General features: G+C 39.7%; 2 protein-coding genes across 3 annotated transcripts in view; one reads left to right on the top strand and one right to left on the bottom strand.

The window, feature by feature from the left end:
- Positions 1-6,853: 6,853 nt before the first annotated feature.
- On the top strand, positions 6,854-7,920 carry MED18 (mediator complex subunit 18). The gene is made up of 2 exons (XM_063180958.1): positions 6,854-6,982; positions 7,144-7,920. Exons 1-2 carry the CDS (start codon positions 6,910-6,912, stop codon positions 7,695-7,697), a joined length of 627 nt encoding a protein of 208 aa, XP_063037028.1. The 5' UTR covers positions 6,854-6,909; the 3' UTR covers positions 7,698-7,920.
- A 2,572-nt stretch (positions 7,921-10,492) lies between these two features.
- The window catches only part of CERT1 (ceramide transporter 1), a 76,287-nt gene continuing 65,502 nt past the window's right edge, over positions 10,493-21,277 (bottom strand). For both annotated transcript variants that reach the window (XM_063180956.1, XM_063180957.1), the window contains 7 exons: positions 19,157-19,252; positions 18,383-18,515; positions 18,186-18,256; positions 16,708-16,836; positions 15,815-15,944; positions 14,576-14,712; positions 10,493-13,453 (listed from right to left, as the gene is read on the bottom strand). In XM_063180956.1, coding sequence (XP_063037026.1) covers positions 14,585-14,712; positions 15,815-15,944; positions 16,708-16,836; positions 18,186-18,256; positions 18,383-18,515; positions 19,157-19,252 — 687 coding nt within the window. In that variant the 3' untranslated portion in view covers positions 10,493-13,453; positions 14,576-14,584. The remainder of the gene's footprint in view (positions 13,454-14,575; positions 14,713-15,814; positions 15,945-16,707; positions 16,837-18,185; positions 18,257-18,382; positions 18,516-19,156; positions 19,253-21,277) is intronic.

The following is a 21,277-nucleotide window of genomic DNA, read 5'->3' as shown; positions in this document are numbered from 1 at the left end:
CCCAGCTTTCATAAGTTGCTCCCATTCCATTCCCACTAGGACTCAGGCCTTCTAGAAGAATATGGTGGGTTGACCTTGTTCGCCCCCATTTAAACAGGACAGGAAAGAGAAATTGTAAAGGTAAAAATGAGAAGACAGATTGAGATAGAGACTGCTTAGGAGATAAAGTGAAGCTACACATGGAAAGCAAAACAAAGAATTTAATCACGATTCCCTAGCAGCAAGCAGAGGAACACTAACAGTTTGGCACACTAACAGTTACTTGAGAAAACAAATCCCATAACCACAAATGTCCCCACTTTCTCATCTTTTTCCCAGAGCTTTTGGTGCTGGGCACAATGGCATCTGGTATGGAATATTGCTGTGGGCAGCTGGGATTAGATGTGACTCCTTGTGTTCCTTCAGAGCCTCTCACCCACCTCTAGCCTACTCACTGGCAGCAAATGCAGGAGAAAAAGAAGGACAAAAATAAGGCCTTGATGCTGGCAACCCCTGCTCAGTAACAGCCAAAACAGTGCTGTGTAACCAATGTTCTTAGTCACTAATCCAGAACACAGCCTCATACAGGCTGCTATGGAGACAACCAATTTCATCCCAGCCACAGCCTGTATAAAAATAGAAAATCTGGATCTTGGCACCAATACCCACAACAAGTGAGATCCACAACAGCCAAGTAAAGACCAGCTCTTAGAATCACAGAAGGGTGTGGATTGGAAGGGACTTAAAAGAGCATTAATTTGAACCCCCTCTGTTGTTGGCACGTACACCTTCACTAGACCAGAGAATCACAGAATTGTTTAGAACAGAATTTTAGAATCATTGAGTCCAACTCTAAACCTAACACTGTCGAGTCCATAGGCTAGAAAGGCATCAGACTGATGCACCTGACATGTTCCTTCCTGACATTCTTCCTTCCTGTTGTGTGGCCTGATGGCACACAGTGAAACAGACATGATGCATTTCTCTTACTCTCCCTGGATCCTCCTGGAGGCCTCTCCTGTGGACACCGTGCACAAGACAGAACCTGAGTGTCAACAGGAGCCAGCCATAATTCCTTTCTCCCTCCTTGCTCATACCAGGCAGCAGTAGCAGAATGGAAAAAATCACCTCTTTCTTTATCCACCACCAGAAACATAAAGTCAGGTTGCTCAAAGCCCCATCCAACCTGACCTGGAACACTTCCAGTCATGATCCAGCCATAATTTCCCAGTTCCAGCATCTCAGCACCCTCACAAGAAATCATTTCTTCCTTACCCAGTTTATCCTTTTGGAGAAGAATTCTACAAGGTCAGTCCACACTTTCACAAGCTGGAACACCAGGATGAAAATAACTATGCCATAAAAATGATGTCAATTACCAATCTCTCCCAGGACCATTGAGTGAAGGACCACAGTTAGGCAACTAAAAATGTTCCCTCATCCTCAAAACAAATGGGCAATGTTGCAACTTTCTTTTGCCCAGCACTGATTGCATTGGTTTCTCACCCACAAGCCACACTCACCCACTGCACAGGTTTATGCTCAGGTATAACGATGCTGCTAAGGGTAAAACTTCCTTTAAAAAGGTACTTGAAAGAAGCCACATACAAATGTAATGGTACACAGAGGAGTCACTCCCCATCTTTTCTATGAGAGAGCTGGCATAGCTCTGTGTGCGCTGGTACAGTTTTACAACACCAGAGGTTAAATTAGTTCAACCTTTGGGAATACTGGCTCTAAAAGATGCCTCTTTAGTGAAAAAAGAATGGGCAGGTCTATAAGGTGCAAGGAGTGACACCACTGTTAACAGAGTTTCTTGATAAACAGAATTATACTTTTTGTAGGATAATCTTGGTTTTCCCTCATGAAAATTGTTCCTGGGTAAGTAAGTCTGAGGAGCAGAGAATTCTAATTTAATTCCTTGTAGCAGTTTCTTTTAATATCTAACAATGCACTCTACATTTGGCATTTAAAATCCTGGGAACGCAAGCACATAGCATAGAAAATTACATGCAACTTTAGTTTTTGCTTTGGCGATACAATCTTAGGAATGGCACAAAGTCTCAAGCCACCAGCCTGGCCAGTTCACTGAAATAACTCGTTTGGAAAGTGTTCTTGCTTTGTTAGGCGGGGAGGAATAAATCATAATGTGCATTAGACTGAGGTTCATGGTAAGTCACAAATTACCTGATGTTTATTGTTAATTTCTCTGCTTGTGCCATAACTTGATGTAGTCCTGCTAGTTATGATGGTCCCTCAACTACTGACATACAACTCAGCCACTGAATTATCTGTTAACACACAAAATGACTTAATGCAAATTATGTAATGAAATCATTATGTAAATTGCCTATTACATAAATGAGCAGAGTAACTGTCCCTCTGCTATGACAGTATGAGAAAGATGTTGAGATACTGGAGTGAGTCCAGAGAAGAGCAATGGAGTTGATGGAGTGTCTGGAGCACAGCTCCTGTGAGGAGTGGCTGAGGGAGCTGGGGTGTCTAGTCTGGAAAAAAGGAGGCTCGGGGAAGACATCATTGCTCTCTACAAGTGCCTGGAAGGAGGCTGTAGCCAGGTGGGGCTGGTCTTTCCTCCCAGCTAACAAGCACAAGCAGAAGAGGAAACAGTCCCAAGCTGCAGCAGGGGAGGGCTAGACTGGATATCAGCAGGAAGTTCTTCACTGAAAGGGGAGACACGCATTGAACAGACTGCCCTGCTCTGCCAGTCTCACTGGAGGCATCACTGAGCCTGGCAATGTAAAAAGAGGTGTAGATGGGGCAATCAGGGACAAGGTTTACTGGTGCACCATTGGACTTGATAAGGGTTGAAATCTTTTACAACCTTAATGATTTTATGATTCTGGTAGAGGAGCCTACAGGGAAAAGGAATGGAGTTGAGCTCAGGAAAAAGGGCAAGACAACTTATTCTACTGTTTGTCCTTCTCTCTCCCATTAACTTCCCATTATTTTAAATCAGCAACAAATTGATTTTCCACGTGTCAAGAATGTTCTGCCCTGACAAAAACCAGGAAGCAATCTTCCTGTCTTTCTCTTGACCCATGAGCTTTCTCATTCTACTCTTCTACCGAATCCTGCTGTATAGGTGGTCAGCATTTCACTCTGCCAAGGCTATCCCACCACAAGTCTAGTTATTTCATTCAAGAAAAGATCTCCTCTTCCAAAAGGTGAGCAAAGAGAGGAATACAAAGTAATGACTTCATAAACTAATTAAGGTACTTAATACCCTAACTGTCCTCTAAACCCCAGAAAATTTGTCATTGACAAATGGGCCTTTTTGAAAGTTGCAAGTCTGCCAAAGCAGAGCAAGTTGAAAACTCTCAGGTTTCAGGAGCTTTTGCCCTTTTAATTCCTGGGAAAAGAAGTGGAAAGGAGTTTGTGAGCCCCTTTAAAATGTACTTACTCATACTGTATGAGATATTAGTCCCATGAGACTCAAGTGAAATTTAGGTTTGATTTTGTTAAGCACTTGCATCTTAAACAAGCTTTAAAGCTAGACCACATGCTCAGGAGAGACCTTATCACTCTCTACAACTGCCTGAAAGGAGTTTGTAGAAAGGTGCAGATTGGTCTCTCACAGACAACAAGTGACAGGACAAGAGGAAATGGCCTCAACCTGCACCTGGGGAGATTCAGGCTGTACATCGGGAAGAATTTCTTCACTGAAAGAGTTGTCAAGCATTGGAATGGGCTGCCCAGGAAGGTGGTAGAGTCATCATCAACAGAAGTGTTTCAGGAAAAAATGGATGCAGCACTCACTGCCATGGTCCAATTGAGAACGTGATGTTCAGTCATAGGTTGGACTTGATGACTTTGAGATGTTTTCCAGCCTAAATAATTGTGTGATTCATTGCAATAATTTCAAAAAGCTAACACATAGATTTGTGGGGTGGAAGACTTTTTGCTGTTAATTTGTGAGTGAATGTAGAGTGCTGTATGCTTAATCTGCAAGCATATTTGATTCATAGATGTAACAAAATTGGATTCGGACCTTAAGTCTGTAACATGGGTGAGAAAAAATTCTGAGTTTTAGAAACCTTTAATCCAGTTTATGTCTAGCTGACCCTCCCTTCTGCTGGTATTATTTCAATGAGATCATGGCCGGATCACTCATTTCACCTGAGGTTTCCCAGCAGAGCTCTGCTCTGAGCACTTGACATGTGACACAGAGCTGAGATAAAGGCCTGGTCCCACATGGGCAGCCCATTTCCCTGACACAGAGAGCTGAGTGAGATGGATTTTCAAGGGAGCTGAACAGAATGTAGGTGGGTGGCTGGGAATAACACGTTTACTCTTAATTACTATCTTTGCTTCTCTCCACCTCCTCCATCTGTCTGACCACCTGTTGCTGGTGTCTGCTGCATCCCATCTTCAACAGCTGCAGAAAAAGTTTCTTTAGGATACCTTAAAGGTATGTAGGTGTACCCTAGATCTTCCAAGCCCACAGTGACAAGCAGCTCAGCAGATGCAGGACTATGCTGCCTTTTACTCTGCCAGTGAAGGTACTTGGAGATGCTGTGGCTGTGGCACATTTTATCACCTACATTTTCTAGAACTGCAGGGGAATGGGAGGACCTCTTTGGGACATTTCTTTTCCGGACTGCACTACTGCATAGCTTGTCAGATTGTGGTGCAAAACTACTCAGAGTAGTGACAGCTGTGGAATTTGAAAGAATTTTTACTTCGAGACAGAAATTTGACATCCTCTAAAGTTTTATGAGGCATCTGTAGTAACACTATTATGCACCTCAGCTAGACAGAAGCGAAAATTGGTATCACCACAGAGAGAAGTGAACCTCAGAAATTACCCCTCTTGAAATGCTAAAATACTTTTTTATACTAATTTTTACTTTTCTTAGCTATCTTTCTCAATATTTTTTCCATGCTAACTGTATGATGATGATGACCAGCTAAGTAAAGCTGATCCATATATAAGAGGAAACCTATTTTTTGGTCCTTGAAGCTTAGGAATGCTTTTAAAACAATTACTCAATCCTTTGGTTGACTATTTTCTTACTTTATTTCAACACAAGCCTCTTATCTGCAATCTGGGGAGTATGTACAATGTGCATCCACTATGGCAGCTCCCTGGGCTGTGGTTCCCTCCTTTGTCAATATTCCCCTCATGGATTGCACTCCACCCCTCAGGTCACCCCTGCTTGTCAGTACTCCAAACTACCTCTGGTACATCAGGGGTGACACAAACCATTACGGCTCTGGGAGGGCACAATTATGCCATTTCTCCTTTGCAGGTCTTTGGCTTGTACCAGAATTTATATAATTTTTCTGGGGGGTGGCAGGGAATACCACAGCTGTGTAGATACTGATAAAGGAAAGACAGACATACTGTTCACGTTCTGTGTGGCCTAAAGGTTTGCTACACAAAAAAAAACTGCTAAGAGAAAGTCATAGTTATAACTCTATTTTGAGTATCGACAGATACAAATTCACCTGGTACATATTGGGCATTTTCATCACTTTTTGAAACCAGAAGCTTTTCTGCCTAGAAATGGTGCACACCCTACCAGGCCCAGATGAGATTTCTGCCTTTCCAAACCAATGAATCATGTATTGCACCTCTGGTAACAGTTTTTAACTCAAACTGCTGCAGGAGCTGATGCCTGGTGCCCAACTCCCAAGAGCATCAACCCCTTTGCTGTTGCTGTAAGAGACAGATTGGAACATTTCTGGTGGGGAATTTACACAGAATTTATTGCATGTGCCACCTCTCCCTGGGGAGAGGTGTGGGTGCAGCCAGGATGACCCCTGATGGTTGGCCCTGCCTGCTGGCCTCCCATTCTCCTCCACTGTGCCCCCTGTGCTGGGGTGATGCCTTAAGGCAGCACAGAATCTCAAAAATATAACAGCCAAAGCCAGAGGCATCAGGGTGAGGCTGGCAGTGAGCCCTTTGAGAATTGGGCCCCTCAAGATTTGAGGTCTCAAGATTTGAACCAAATTTGTAATGGTTTGGTTTTTTTTTAGTTGTTAATCAGAAGCTGTAGCTTAACAGTTATGATTAAGCAATTGCACTGTGAACGTTGCGTCTTTTGTTTTGAGGAAAGGAGAAGACAATGCCAAGATAAATGGACTCTCTGGATGCGAGCTGCCAGGAGTGAAGTCAGCAGGAGTGGGCAGTAAGTGAGGGAAGGTAATTCCAGCAGTGGATGACCGTGACCACTGTCTCATTGACCACCAAACCCCGATCCAAAGCGGAGGGAGAACCATGCCTGAAGAACCTAAAAGGGCGCTTCTCTTGGAGAAGCAAGAGATACAACTAGCAAATAGGGTTTGAGTACTAATTAGGAGAAAAGTCATACAACTTACAGTCAACAAATGCTGATGCCTTTGTTTCTTAAAAGGTATAAATAGTGTAGAGGTTTCATGACCACAGAGCCAGCCTTTCGTGGGTTACCGCCTGATCCCTGGCTTTGAGCAAACTAGAATAAAAGACAGAAATACAGTATCACAGAATCGTTAGGGTTGGAAGGGACTTTTGGAGATAATCCAGTCCAACACCCCTGCTGAGGCAGGGTCACCCAGAGCAGGTGACACAGGAACATATCCAGGTGGGTTTTGAATGGCTCCAGAGAGGGGCACTCCACAACCTCCCCGGTAGCCTGTTCTAGCGCTCCGCCACCCTGGGGCTAAGGAAGTTGTCCGGCAGGCCAAGGGGAGCCGGAAAAAGCAGCGTTCCTGTCCGCCCTTGGCCGGCGTTCGCTTCCGGAACCCGCCCGGGCCGTGTGAGGGAGCGGGGCCGGGCGCTCCAGCCCCCGCCCCCAGCGCCGGCCCCGCCCCACCCGCTGCCCCCGCCGGCCCCGCCGAGCCGCCAGGGGGCGCTGCTGCCGCCTTGCCAGCCTTGCCCGCCTTGCCCGCCGCTGCCGCCGAGGCCGCGGGGCCGGTGCGGAGCGCACGATGGAGGCGCCGCCGGTGACCATGATGCCCGTCACGGGCGGCACCATCAACATGATGGAGTACCTGCTCCAAGGTAGGCGACTGCGGGACCGAGCAGCGCGGGCAGCGGGGGAGGAGGGGGTGGGGTGCTGGCGCCGCGCCCGGGCGGGCCGGAGGGCGCTGGGACGGGCGCGCTGCGAAGGGAGCGCGGCTCGGCCTGTGGGGGAGGCGATGGTCGTGGCGCTGTCTCCGCAGGGAGCGTGCTGGACCAGAGCCTGGAGAGCCTCCTGCACCGCCTGCGCGGGCTGTGCGACAACATGGAGCCCGAGACCTTCCTGGACCACGAGATGGTGTTCCTGCTGAAGGGGCAGCAGGCCAGCCCCTTCGTGCTGCGCGCCCGGCGCTCCATGGACAAGAGCGGCATGCCCTGGCACCTGCGCTACCTGGGACAGCCCGAAATCGGCGACAAGAACCGCCACGCGCTGGTGCGCAACTGCGTGGACATCGCCACGTCCGACAACCTGACGGACTTCCTGGTGGAGATGGGCTTCCGCATGGACCACGAGTTCGTGGCCAAAGGGCACGTGTTCCGCAAGGGCATCATGAAGATCGTGGTGTACAAGATCTTCCGCATACTGATGCCAGGAAACACGGAGAGCATTGAGCCGCTCTCCCTCTCCTACTTGGTGGAGCTCAATGTAGTCGCGCCAGCAGGACAGGACATTGTTTCTGATGACATGAGGAACTTTGCTGAGCAGCTGAAGCCTCTAGTACACCTGGAGAAAATTGACCCCAAAAGACTAATGTGATTGAAAATCTGGGCCATTAAGGCATTGTTTTTGTGTTTCAGAAAAGGATGTTTTTCTAAAAAGTTTTTTTGTGGGCAAATCAAAGCAGGGAGAAGGGAATAAAGTACTATATAACAGTTTTGGCAGTTATAATTACTGAGTGTTTTTTTCCTTCACTTGTGAATTTGAACGAAAGTGGACACTTTAAATTAGCGCTGTCAAAAAAAAAAATCAGTAAATGTTAGTACTGACCGTTTCCTTCTCTTGCATGGGAGATAACCTAAAAATCCTATTGCCTAACACTAAAAATGTCAAGATTTAGTGGAATTCATCCCTCTGTGTACTCAGATCCCACTACTGTTTTAAGATTTTTAGAGCACAATTTGTGTCGCCTACCTACTAATCCAAAACTTTTTCTTTTCAGTAATAGATGAAGTTAATATAGTTTAATGCAAGAGGTGCTGCTTCACACAAGCATAAACATAGAAACTGCTATATAAAAGAGCAACTAACTGTACACCTCTTCACCAAACCTTATATGACAGGAACAGCTACTTGTTAGGGAAACTGTTTCTTCTGTTGTAACCAAAGTTAGAGTTGGAAGAAAATCTAGTAATATTAACATTTGCAAGTGGTTTTCACATCTTTCGACAGTGTTCTATTATTTTCACTGGAATTGGTTAGGACAGTCTTAGTTAATAAGAAAGTAAATTACCAGGTGCTTTTTATTACTGAATTTCTCACAGCTGACAGCTGTATTAAATATTGAAATGTTAAGTGCTTTATATTAAAAAAATTATTCACAGTTTTTCATTAAAAATGTATTACAATCAAATCAGCATCTGTTACTTGAATTACTGATGATTTTGCTTAGCACCTCTCTTAGTAGGATGGTTAGTTACCCTGGTAGTGCCATGATAATTCAGTGTTTTTTGAATTAAGTTTGAGAGTTTTCAGCTACAGTTCAGTCAAATAAAAGCCAGGAAAGATAAAGGAGCTCATTTAAATTTCTCAGGTTCTTTGCAGAGGTCAACCATTTCACCCACTCTTAAAGTGTTCCAAGCTGCGTCAGAAACGTTGCCACCCTCCAGCACCCCAAGTGCTATATGAAACAACTAAAGGCAGGGGCTACTCTCAGAAGAAGCTTCGGAAGGTTTTTAATAGCTACATTTTCAACTGGATCAGTGCTGCAGGCTCCGATGTGGGGCGTGGGGAGGCCTTGATTACTGGGGTGGTGCTTGAGCACCCTCAGGCTGAAGACAGAGCAGTGATTTCCAACAGGGCAGCAGTGAGGCATCACCAGCATCACTGCTCATTACCTTGACTACAGGTATTTTCTGGAGGGTACAAGCACACCTGTGGTTCTGCTCATACTTGGGCATGGCTCACCCTCACCAAGACAGCACGCTGTCCAAGGTGGAATTCTCTCATATACAGGGCATAACTTCCTAGGAGCTGTTCCACAGTTGAGTGACAGTCTTATCCGAGCAAATGGGAATTGTTAGGGCTGTTGTCATATTTTGCCACTCTTTGCACTAGTTAAAAATCATTGGCTACAACTTTACAATCTGTGGCTTATTTCCTGGCACACAAAAGTTTAGGAAGTCTTGTGGATGACAATAGGTCTAACTATTGATTGATCCAAATTAATAAATACTAAAAAAGTTTTTATTTTTAAGGAGAGTTTAAACCCTGAAAACTGCAGCAATCCTCAGTATCAGGCTTCCTTATGCTGACAGTAGTCCGTGCATAGAAGAGGCAGGTGTGCAGAGAGAAGAGCTAACTGCATCAATGGCTACAGCTGAGGACACTTTCAAGTTGCTAATGTTCAAAGTGTGTCCCTTTCTTCTAACAAAATGTATTTTTCTCCTCCTATAAAACTTAGTTTGTCAAAGGTGGAGACAGAAGATGATTAGTGTTAGTAATTCGCACCAGTAAATTGTGTGTCAAAGCCCTAATTATCATTCATCATCCAGGGTCAAATGATACTGCAGTTACAGAAATGCTCAACCTCTTTACTGCGAAGTATCTAATTTTTAAATTATGCATGTAAGTTACGGTACCATGAATGTGAAATGCGACTTTTTTGGGGGGGTAAAAAAAAAGTCTTCTTTTTGCCAGGTAAAATAGCTGCATTCTCCAAGGTGAGAGGTTACCTCAGGACTCTATGTTTTGCAATATATTACAAGAAACCTGATATAGCTGCGCTAAAGTTTTGATTCTGTTCAAGTAATGCCTTCTGTTACTTCAAACTGTTCCTCTAGTCCTGCATACCTGTAAGATTTCTTCTAATTTTCATGATTGCTATATAAAGACGTAGAAATCACTGCAACAAATAAAGGTAGGATTGCTATTGATCTATTAGGGACCACTTACTTCTACTATTAAGAAAAATTGCTCATGGAAGCTTATCTCAGTTACTAAAAATTACTCTTTGGAAAAGTCGTAACTTTATGCTTTAGCCCATCTTAGTCCTGGGTTGCTGCTCTTCCCATGCAAGCTCCCAGAATTGTATTATTCCTTACAAATGAAGAGCTGACATACTCTGGAAGTGCTCTGCATTATAACTACACTCTACCAGGAGCACCTTTTAACACCCCTCTGATTGCTTGCACAAAATGAACTTCTCAACGTGTAAACTAATGCGGCATTCATGTTTTCATCTCAGTGATGTCGTAACATAAGTAAACTGCTTTCCTGTTAAATGTTTTCCATGCACTAGAATATTGTATATAATTTCATTCATGATTTAAAAGTTGTTTAAAAGGCAAGGTTTCTCCAAATATTGGGAAGTTAAAAACAACAAGAAGCCAAGATTTTTCTTCATAATTTTTAATACTTTTTAAATTTTAAATACTGGTTTTAAATTTGTGATTGTAACATGTAAGAGCCAACTTCTTTTAATTTTTAAAACTTATCATTAGGATCATAAAGCTATTATAGAACAGTTACAACTCTACACACTCAAGGTACTCAAAAATATGATTCATGTTTTAAGTCTGTAAATGAACAGTGGCAATTCAAATACAGCATTATCTGTACAACTTGACAAAAATACAGGTGGACAATCTGATTAAAGAGAATCTGCACAACTTCAGATAAGCCAGCTCAGCCCAATTAAGTAAAAGGTAAGGTTTTTACAAAGTGCATCACATTTTTCACAGATAAATTTGTCAAAGATTTTCAGGTTCTCAGACAGAATAACAATGACCATCTCATCTTCATTCCCAGTACAAGTTCTATCAAGTCATGTCCTTCAGATCTAGTTTGGCAACATCCAAATTCTCCAAACAGATGCAGATATCCAGAGAACAATATCCTATGATTGCTGCATTTTCAGCCTTTTGAACTGGTTTAGCTTACAAAACAACCATTCTAGAGTCAGAAGCTGCTTCTGCAAAGACCACCACAGCTGTGTTAACACTCTTGATCTGTTAACAGGAGTAAATGAACTCAGAGCGCACAGACATGGCAGTGATTGACAAGAGAGATGGGCTCAAGAGACAGGGTAAATTGTATAAAACCATAAAAGCAACATCCCTTCCAGAAGAAAGGATCTAACGGCTACTCACACAAGGACAATATGAGAGGCCTACTGCCTTTTGAGATTACTTTTCCAGAGGTCCATTAATAATGATTTCTCAGTCACGTAACTCCTTCCATAGTCTTTAAAAAGCCTCTTACAAATCTGATTGGGCAGGGCTAGCTACAGTGAAGTACCAGTGCCTTTATCTAAAAGTAAAACATACTCTTTACAAATAGTATCTGTAGTGTCATTTTATTTACAGAATAAATCGCAAAAGTACATCACATTTAGTGCAAATGCAACTAATGATATAAGTTTATATACTGCTTTGTAAACTTTCCATACCTTTGTAAAATAAAGCTATCCTATTAAATTAATAAACTTGCCCGTGTTCCAACAATTACCAGAAATGGCAAATAAGGAGTTAAACTCTTTATATTTTGGACTTTTTTTTTTTTTTAAAGTTCCCATCAGTGGCTATGGTGGAATGTACCACTGCTTGGTGATTGTAAAAAGATGACGTACATTTTGAGGTATAAGATTTTGTTTTTTAACATTGGTATATAAAATGCTCACTGGTGATATAGTAAAGATGTACAAATTTTCATCTTATTTGCCTTGCTAACATTACCATATAGGCACTTTTCTACATATTCAAATGAACAGAGTAACTCTGTAATAAGGCATATTCCATGCACACCATTAGAGAAAGGCAAATAAAAAGGGAGGAGTTATGGAGCATGAAATCTGCATGCGTGTGTAATCATGTGTTAGATATGGTTTCATCTCTACAGAGAAGATGAACAGAGACGTTTTTCAACACTGTGCAGATCATATTTACTCATTTAACCAAATCTTCACTAAGTTACTGTATTATATCTCTTTTCAGGCACCTAGCACACTATATCGAATAAATCTGACTTTCAGCTTTCTTTTAAAGAAAATATATCTGAAACTTTTTTCCTCAAGATACCCAGTTTAGTGAAACACCGAGCAGTCTCTGAAGAGTTTCCAACTATAGGACATGGATAAAAGACCTCACAGTCAGTACTAGCCCAACACAGTCCTCTCTTAACAAGTATCTCCAGAATCAAAGGCAGGCAAACATCTGACATTTAAATTTTCACAGCAGCTAAAGGGAACTTTCCAGCAAGAACTATGCATTCTTATAGCTCTGATGAGTTTTTGATCAAGAGGCAAATAATTTTCTACATGAACCTCATAGCACAGCTTTATTGAGATGAGGAAAACACATGCAGGATCTGAAAATAATGTACTCATCCTCAATCTGGACTGGGAATGTTGTTTTATGTAATCCAAATTACTTCAATAAATATTATACTGTACCTTCTCACAGCTTTGGGAAAGCCCCAGATATCATCCAAGAAAGCAGTCCACAGATAGCATGGACAGATGTCTCCCAGATTTTAGGCAGTCTCTTGCCCTCTCATACAGAATCTTTCTAGGTATTTCTGGATCATGTTTAATAACAAAAATTATGCAGCACATATTACATAACTAAAAAATACAATAGAAATATAAAGATATCTGGAAAAAAATAAAGCTTTTCACATTCTTACTCCTTCAGAACTAAAGATCGTCATAAGAGTAAGACAATAGAAAAGGCAAAGTCATAAGGATATTGACAGCCCTCAGATATTAACTGGCATTTTATGTAACAAGATGACTCATTATAGAAACCAGCAGCAATGAACTGTGATTATACAAAGCAAAATAAAACCTGCCAACAAGTTACCAAGGTTTTACTGAAGCCACTCCTTTCAACAACCCCAAAATATCACACAGATTTTTGTGCATATAAAGCACATACAGTATGCTATATGTGCATTTGTCTCCTGTGCTTTTTACACATGCACAAAAACTGCACAAGTATCTTAGGAAGGTTGACAATGAAATTCTACAACTTGTTTAAAATTAACACAGAAGCCCATGTTGGTGATTCAAAGCTGTATGCGCTTTTCTTCTTCTAAAGCAAGCAAATAAAAATAGAGCCATATACATGTTATCAATACATATATTTATAATTACACACTGATTCAGCAAGAAAGTTAGCAGGAGAGAGCTATTGTTAAATATTCAGGCCCATGGTGTTGCAACACTTCTTCACTTCAGTACACAAAGCCTAGAACCTGGGCCATAAAAAGACTGTAGATCCTTCGTTCCAGCATGGAGTGCTCTGTGCATGGTCACTTCTCCCATGTGGAATGCTCACCCAGTCTTGTTCTGATTGCTGCAGGTAAGCAAAGAAAAGAATACAGCACTGAAAAGTTTGTATACTGCAAGTAAAATGAACTTGTTAAACACCTTAGGTATCATCAGGACTGCTATGATCACATGCTAACTGTTGCGTTGTGATGCCATGTTTCTAATGCTTTACTTACACTGCTTCTCTAACAATTTAAATTTAAAACTGTGAATCATTAAAGGGATACCTGTCACAGAAGAATGACAACTAAGACTTTTGGAGTCTGACACAGTAAACAGAATCCAAAAATAGAAGTAACCTATGTCACACATAGAAAAAGTGATAGAGACTCATCTTCAGATGTGACTGAATAATGCTGTAACACTAGCACAACTAAACAGAATTCTGTGGTTTGACATGGCACTTACAGTAAATGAAATACATAGCAGAAGTAAAATTAGCAAAAATAAATTAGGCCTTATTTAACACTAAGGGGCTCAGATATCCTCAAAGTGATCAAGAAATCCTCTTCTAATGTCATATCATCATCTAACTGTTCAAAAAACTTTAGATTAGCTAATAACTTATACCATAAATAATACTTCCATTGACTTCAGAAAGCGTCTGGAAATAATTTTTCTTTCCTAGGTTCATCAGAAAGGAAGAAAAACTTAAGTCACAGTCTTCTAAATATTCTAGTAATTCATGCTGGTCTGTCAGTGAAGTTCCATTAATAAAAATCCTAGGTCAAACTATTCTGTCAATATAAAAGAAAACTGAAATGTACTCATAGTCTATGAAATATGCAATTGTAAGTAAAATTTAAGTTATAAAAAGCTCATGAGGCTCTAGAGGAACTTCAGTATGTATTTTTTCAGAACAAATGCAAAATGCCTGTGATAGCTGAAAAAAACCAGTACTTCATCCTATTTTACTTCTATATAAATTGGACATGTATGCAAAAACTTGCAAAGTGAACCAATAGAAGTCTATGAAAACTAATGCTGGCTAACTTGTGCAGCAGTACACACAAATTACATGTTTTTTAAAAGTATATTGCATGCTAAAGCAAGCACTGAAGCCATGCTAATCATGGAAGACATTCCCAGATTGCATACTTTCATTTGGCCTTTAAAATGGTGAAAAAAATTTTAGAAGTATTTATACCTGCTAGTACTAGAATAAAATAGGCTTTCCTGCTGTCTTCTCTTGCACGTACGATGTAAAACGCTTTAAGAACTTTGGATATTCTCGTTTGGCCACTGCCCGTAACACTGATGCAGGAGCCCATCCTCCCGGGTTCACTACAAGTAAACAGGAAGAAGGACATTGAAATAAAGCAACTCCACTAAATGCTGAAAAAGTAACTTTTATTTAATTACTCCTGCAACTCCTCCTGAAGTAACAAAAAGGAATAACCAACAGCACATTTTTTTATGCCCCAGGCTTGTGTTGTACTTTCTGTTTGTAATACTCAAGCTCAGTCCAGATCTGTGATGCCATTATTTAGAAAACATTAAATATGCTGCATGGTGAGTCTTGGGAAAATTCCTGAATAGAAGAGGATATTCTCTATGGGCTTCCAAGAAACAAAGAGAAAGAAACTTGAGTGACTTCTTATTTCAAAGAAAGCAGAGTCAGTCTTAACTTTTCAATAATTACTGCATTTGCCTGCAGAACTGCCACACAGGCAACACCCTGCAAATGATTATAAAACATTTAAACAAAACCTGAACTGATTTTTAATTACATTTTCATTCACAAGGAAAGTATGTTGCTGAAAAAGCTATTGCTTCCCATATAGTCACAGTTCAGAATTTAGCAGTGAAAACATACTTTTTAAGAAATTTGGAAATGTTAAAAAAAAAGTAAAAAGCTGAGTAAGCTACCCTTGAAGCGTTTTGTAGCTCTGGGAGAGAAGATAGTAAGCATGTCTCTCCAATACTAGAATACATTTCTAAACATTGGGTACAGCAACAATACAATTTGGCTTTGACAATCAGTAGCTTTTCGGCCTAATGAGATTAATTGGGAGAAAAAAACTAGTAGTACATGAAAAAACCCAACATATCATTACTGAAACTAACAGCTATGCCAACTCATTCTAGTTGCACACATTTCTGCTCACCTTCCTCCACCCCAAGGCTATATACTCAGAACTGAGCTACACAGCTCTTCCATTTATTCCTCCCAGAGTACCACATAATGAATGATCCCACTCACCAGTTCACATAGCACCTTAATTTGAGACCTTTTGAACATGATGAACACAAAGGTGATGCTATGTATAGATACAACAGAAAGGGGAAAACGCATCAAGCCTTTTTTTTTTCTTTTTGTGCCAGTATTGAACTTCCCAAAATTAACATCTATCGTGAATGTCATACTGAAAAATTTTATACTTACCATTAGCTACATATGTAATCTTGCACAGAATGTTGTCCCTGCTTATTTCCTTGTTGCCCTCTGGTGGGCTTACTAGCGTCTGACAAATCATCGCAATGTTTATTTTGGCACGGACACAGCGATTGTTCAGCTGCCAAAAATATGAAACATTGTAAGCTTTAAACGAAATTTGTTTCAGCATACTTGAGTATGAACATCTTTTCATCATGAAGTCTAAGACACTCTAGAAGCTCTGCTTCTGAGAGTCTACTTTCTAGCACTTGCACAGATGTAACGTGAAAATGAGTAAAATGATACATGGCGGATAGGGAAAGGATCTAAAATGTCGGTGAATCTCAGGTTTCTGCTTGCTTAACAAATTATAAGTTAATTACTTCAAGCATTGTGACAAATCAGTAAAGAAACTGATTTATTTAAAGAATAATGTATCAGCATTTACAAATAACAGTTAACTTTTCTTTTAAAAGCAGGCTATGGAGTAGCAATCGAAGGAAAACAACCATTGCTATTATCTCACAGAACCAAGGCAAAACTGTAAGATGGAGACTTAACCCTATCTGTAATTATACAAACCTACTCCTATATTTGACAATGCTGAAGAGATACTGATTTGATTCCATACAAAATAGCCTCAATTCTTTAAAATGTTTTCACATCTCTAGAAATTTTGCTTCCATTCTGCTGGAACACCTTAGATCATCCAACTGAGAGATAAGGCAAGAAAGCTTTTGGCTAGGAATGCCTTCATCAAGTCATTTTACCACCTGATTTAAATTAACTGTACTTTTGTAAAAACCCTCCATCGCCCTCACACTATCAGTGCAAATGCATTACCATGGGAAGAGAAAAACTACCTTAAAAGCAGAACTTCACAGAATCAAAATAATACTTACAGGAGCACTGTCATGTTCTACAGAGAAATTGCACACAATCCACGTTTCTGGATCATTTTCACTGAATGCTGGTATCTTTCTGATGGCAGACAAATACAGCACATCCCTTTGAGAGGCTGGCCACACTCTCTGCAGAGAAACAGCTGAACATAAGCTTTTGCAGGTTTAACAACTATCCTTAGTTAAAATTAAAAACCAAGCAAGGCAAACCAGGTCAGTTATATTATTAAGTTTTTATTATTAGTATTATTAAGAAAGTATTTTCAAGTTAGTAATTTCATTCTGAAAACTGAAAGAGAACATAACTGTTGTAAATAGGGAACAAAAATTTCAGGTTTGCTACACTTCATACAAAAAAAAATTAAGGCAAAACTTTAAGGTCTTTGAAATGCAGAACACTAAACTGCAATGAATTTTTCAGTTAAAAATATGAATAGGCAGTCACCCTCCTGTACTCTGAACCTCAGGTTTGTGTTTTAATTAATACTTGTAAACTACAAACTGAACTAAGGGTTAGGTGTATAGGGATGCATCTACATTTACTTATGTCTCCAGAGAAGAGAAAGGAGAGATATATTTGAAAAAAATATTACCTCAAAAAGCTACTACTTCAGTAAGATAGATATAGCAAACTGATATTATCCAAGAGAAAGTTTTAGAAGTGAAATGTGACAACGTGAAAGTTTTAGAGTGAAACTGACAAAATATACAGAACTTATTTTCCTGACATTCAGTAGGAGAAAAAAGTTCTGGTTTTTACCACAACCAGTACAGATGACACAACCGTCTTACTCAAAATTATGAGTCTTCTATTAAAGAAGTTTTAATCTAACTGCACTACTGGTAAAATTATCAAAGAAAAACCTTTTTTCTAACATTTGAATATACTAATACTTAGAAACATGCAAGACTAAGGATGAGTATGTAAATTTTATTCCTATAAATTTTTAAGATCTTTGCATTTCAGTTGTTTGGTTGTAATTAAAATGAACATTTTTATAAACTGACACCAGAACCATTCTGGGGGAAAAAACAATTAAGGTACACGAACAAATGCCGCACCAACAATTAAAAACACTTGCATTATGAGGTGGTATGTCAACTAATTGTGGTGAATGCTAACCTGCATTTTTGCAAAAAAACATCTGATACAGTGGTGTAGGTTTCTTCCTTGTAGTCAGTGATGATTTATTGCTTCTGTTTGCTTTGCATGAATCTGGCCTTGCTGGCAGTGATATAATCATGACATAAAAACCAGGCCTCACTTGCTACTGCAAGCTCTATCAGACACATGCATAACTAATTATGCTCTCAAGAAAAGTCTGAAAAATTGATATAAGTTGCAGTTTAACAGAGAACTTGTTCTGGAATATTGTCCAGAACAGTATTTTAAGTTGTTAGGCCAGTAAAGTATTCAGAATATTGGAACATGCATGCTTCAGATGTCTCAGTAAGGTATGCAAATGAAGTTTTATTACCTTATGTGTCTGGTAAATGATGATTGCGTTATCAGCTAAATTTTCCACAACATGGAAATTTTCAATTGTTGCTAAAAGGGGAGGGGGGGTGGGGGGAAGAAAAAAAAAAAATCAGTGAACAGTCACAGACAATAGGACAGTGCTATAAACACTATTCTTGCTGATAAACCTTCAAAGCTGAAGAACCAATGCCTTACTTTCCCAGTCATTACGAACATCAACATTCCAGAAGTAGTGGCAAACTTCATGTCCTGTTACCCCTTTAACAGCATGGGTTGCTTTCAAAGGATCTAGAACTATTCCATTTTCTTCCACTTCTCGTCTGTATACCTATAGCCAAACACAAAGAAAGATATGTAGGACAGAAGCTGTCAAAACTGTTCATGTTTTAATTATTGAAATTTAATCAGTCTTAAAAAAATCTGAACCAACAAACCACTTATCCAGAAGCTTATCACATGAATAATTTGCCATGAAAGTGTTCTCTGGTACCATCCATTGAAGACATTCTTATGTGGCATTTCACATTAAAATACCAGTACTTTAAGGTTTCTACTCCAAAAATGATTAAGCTAGCTTATTTATTACTATCCACATGGATTTATAATCATGGTGGAGCAGCCAACACTGTAGCTTGTTACTCTTGTTATTTTTGTACATAGAATTTACCCATTACTTTGATACCAAGCTTTAAGTAGGACAGAGTGAGAAAGGAATTTGTAAAGATGAATCTATTGCAAGAGTTACAAAGAATTTTATGTGAATAAGTAGATTAGAAGCCACAGTTCTCATGGACCCCAGTCCCAACCTAAACAGTGCTATTGCCAGAGAGAAGTTACAACAGCATAACTTGATGATTGATAATATTTCCAAAAATCATAACATGATTTAGGTTGGAAAAGACCCTTAAGATCACTGAGTCCAGCAGTAAAGGTAACACTGCCAAATTTAACCAAACCTGAAACATTTACCTTCATTTCTCCCTCTTCTACCACTAGCTGCCAATTGGCATCTCCTCCTACATCTTGCAAGGAATACGTCATGTGGTTTCGTACCATCTCTTCCACCTGTAAAGAAAAAATCCCAGGCATTTTTAACTCATTCCTTCCATGTTTTAGAGGAGATACTATACAGCATTGGAAGTCACAAGTTAATGCTTCAATTCCTGTGAAGGAGCTAAATTTAAATGAGAGAGTTCTCTGTTAGGTTAGGAACAAACAAATAATGCCGACCTTTGGAAACAAAAGCCAAAATTTTGATTCAAATTCCAACTTCCTCTTTTGTGGGTACATCCTAGCCTGCCTTTGTGCCTTTAAACTGTCAAAGCTCATCACTTCTACCTAAAACAGTTCTTTATTTCAGCAGATAGGAACTGCAAGTATCTCTAAGTGGAATTACAATGCACTGTAAGATATTCACTGGAAGAGCACTTTAAAAGCTCAACAAAGCCAGGGGATTAGGGAGGAAAACTGACAAGCTCTAAAAAGAAAATGCACATGAAAAGTCATATTGGAAGAGCAGTGACGAAAACAGTCACAAGCAGAGCATGCCTCCTGTTTCAGAGGCATCTTTGCACAGTTGACAGCTAGAAAAAAACCCAGAAATGCCTACACTCAAAAGATTATGATGGTACAGAGATTCTATAATTACAAATTGCTCATTTAAAACTTATTTTGCTAGCAGCTGTGCCTTTTTTTTTTACACCCAAATATTTGTTGTATTTTTATCAAGCTAAGTGAATATCTCATTTTTTATTCTATACAATATGCATGAAAATGGGTACTGGGACAGGAAGATAATGCTTATTTTAGATCTAATACGTTATTCTGTTTCTTTGGTTCCCCAGCCTTTTCCTAATGCCCCAAATAAAAACAGAAGCAAAATCATAGGGTACCCATTGCTGTGTAATGCTTCAAGTATTTGAAACACTTTAATGACTTTTTTCCACCCAAAAGACAGATGACTACTAAAACTTGTAATTGAAAGCAAGTCCCCATGATTCACAGCATTTTTCTGAACTACTTGAAATATCTTTTTTTTTTCCCAAAAGAAAAAGCACTACAAACAAAATTAGTTAAATGACCAACACAAAGATTAGTTGAAGTGCAACTTGAAGTGTACCCGAAGTGCAACTTGAAGTGTACCCGAAGTGCAACTTGAAGTGTACCCTGAACCCCAGGGTGCTTTTGCATATCTTACAAAAATATGAAGCCATAGTTTGCAGTAAAATATGTAAAACATATTTGAGCAAGTATGAAAACAAGTAGAAAGCAAAAGTAGTATTAATTAATCTTTTTTTAACATGATACAGAACTGAAAGACGTTATTTACTTTAAATTTAAGGCAATAATTTTGTTTGTGCTGTGTACTCAACAGGAAATACACTTAAGGCCAGAATCAAATAAAACTCTAGAATCACAACAAGAAAAAACAAAATCCATTGGATAGAAATCCTAGTTTGTGTTAGTTTAACTAAGCACAGACTTATCTAGACAAGGCAAAGTTATCAATCCAGATTTTGAGTGCTCTGGTTCTGAGCTTCAGTGAACAAAATACATCACCAAGATTTATGTTTCAGCTTCTAGACAAGTCAACTTTTGCTGCTAGTTACTAGCAGGTTTCCTACAAAAGTTTCTTCCCTTTTTTTTCCAGTGAAACCGTGACAATACAAACTGCCATGGCTTCATGATAATATAAATATATTTAAATAGACCACATTCTTACCCAGTTTATATTTACAATATAAACTGGGTAAGAATGTGGGCTATTTAAATATTTAATGATTTAACTCTAGGTCACACTGCTTTAAGAAAGGAATCCTTGCTATGCTCTCAGCCTTGTACTTGCCGTACCTTCAGGCCCTTATGTATTTTCTATCCCACCTCCTAATTTATTAAGGAAAAAGCTGTGTTTATACATTTACTTTAGTCTTTTTATACTTTTTGCTTCATGTGTTAGATGCAAAGAAATGAAGGAAATACCAAGGGAAGAAGAGAACGAGGCACCCACAGGAATGCAATCTCAACACTCCTGCTTCACCAGGAAATGCAGTATTTACACAACCTGCTTGTGCACATTGTCTGTACAAACTG

This window comes from Melospiza melodia, chromosome Z (genome assembly GCF_035770615.1).
Source record: "Melospiza melodia melodia isolate bMelMel2 chromosome Z, bMelMel2.pri, whole genome shotgun sequence".
Lineage (NCBI taxonomy): Eukaryota > Metazoa > Chordata > Aves > Passeriformes > Passerellidae > Melospiza > Melospiza melodia.
This window is presented reverse-complemented; position numbering and strand designations above follow the sequence as displayed.

Excerpts from the sequence above, each read along its gene's own strand:
- MED18 (XM_063180958.1), top strand. The coding sequence starts at position 6,910 with ATGGAGGCGCCGCCGGTGACCATGATGCCCGTCACGGGCGGCACCATC. Across the intron at positions 6,983-7,143 it reads GATGGAGTACCTGCTCCAAG|GGAGCGTGCTGGACCAGAGC; the intron begins GTAGGCGACTGC and ends CTGTCTCCGCAG.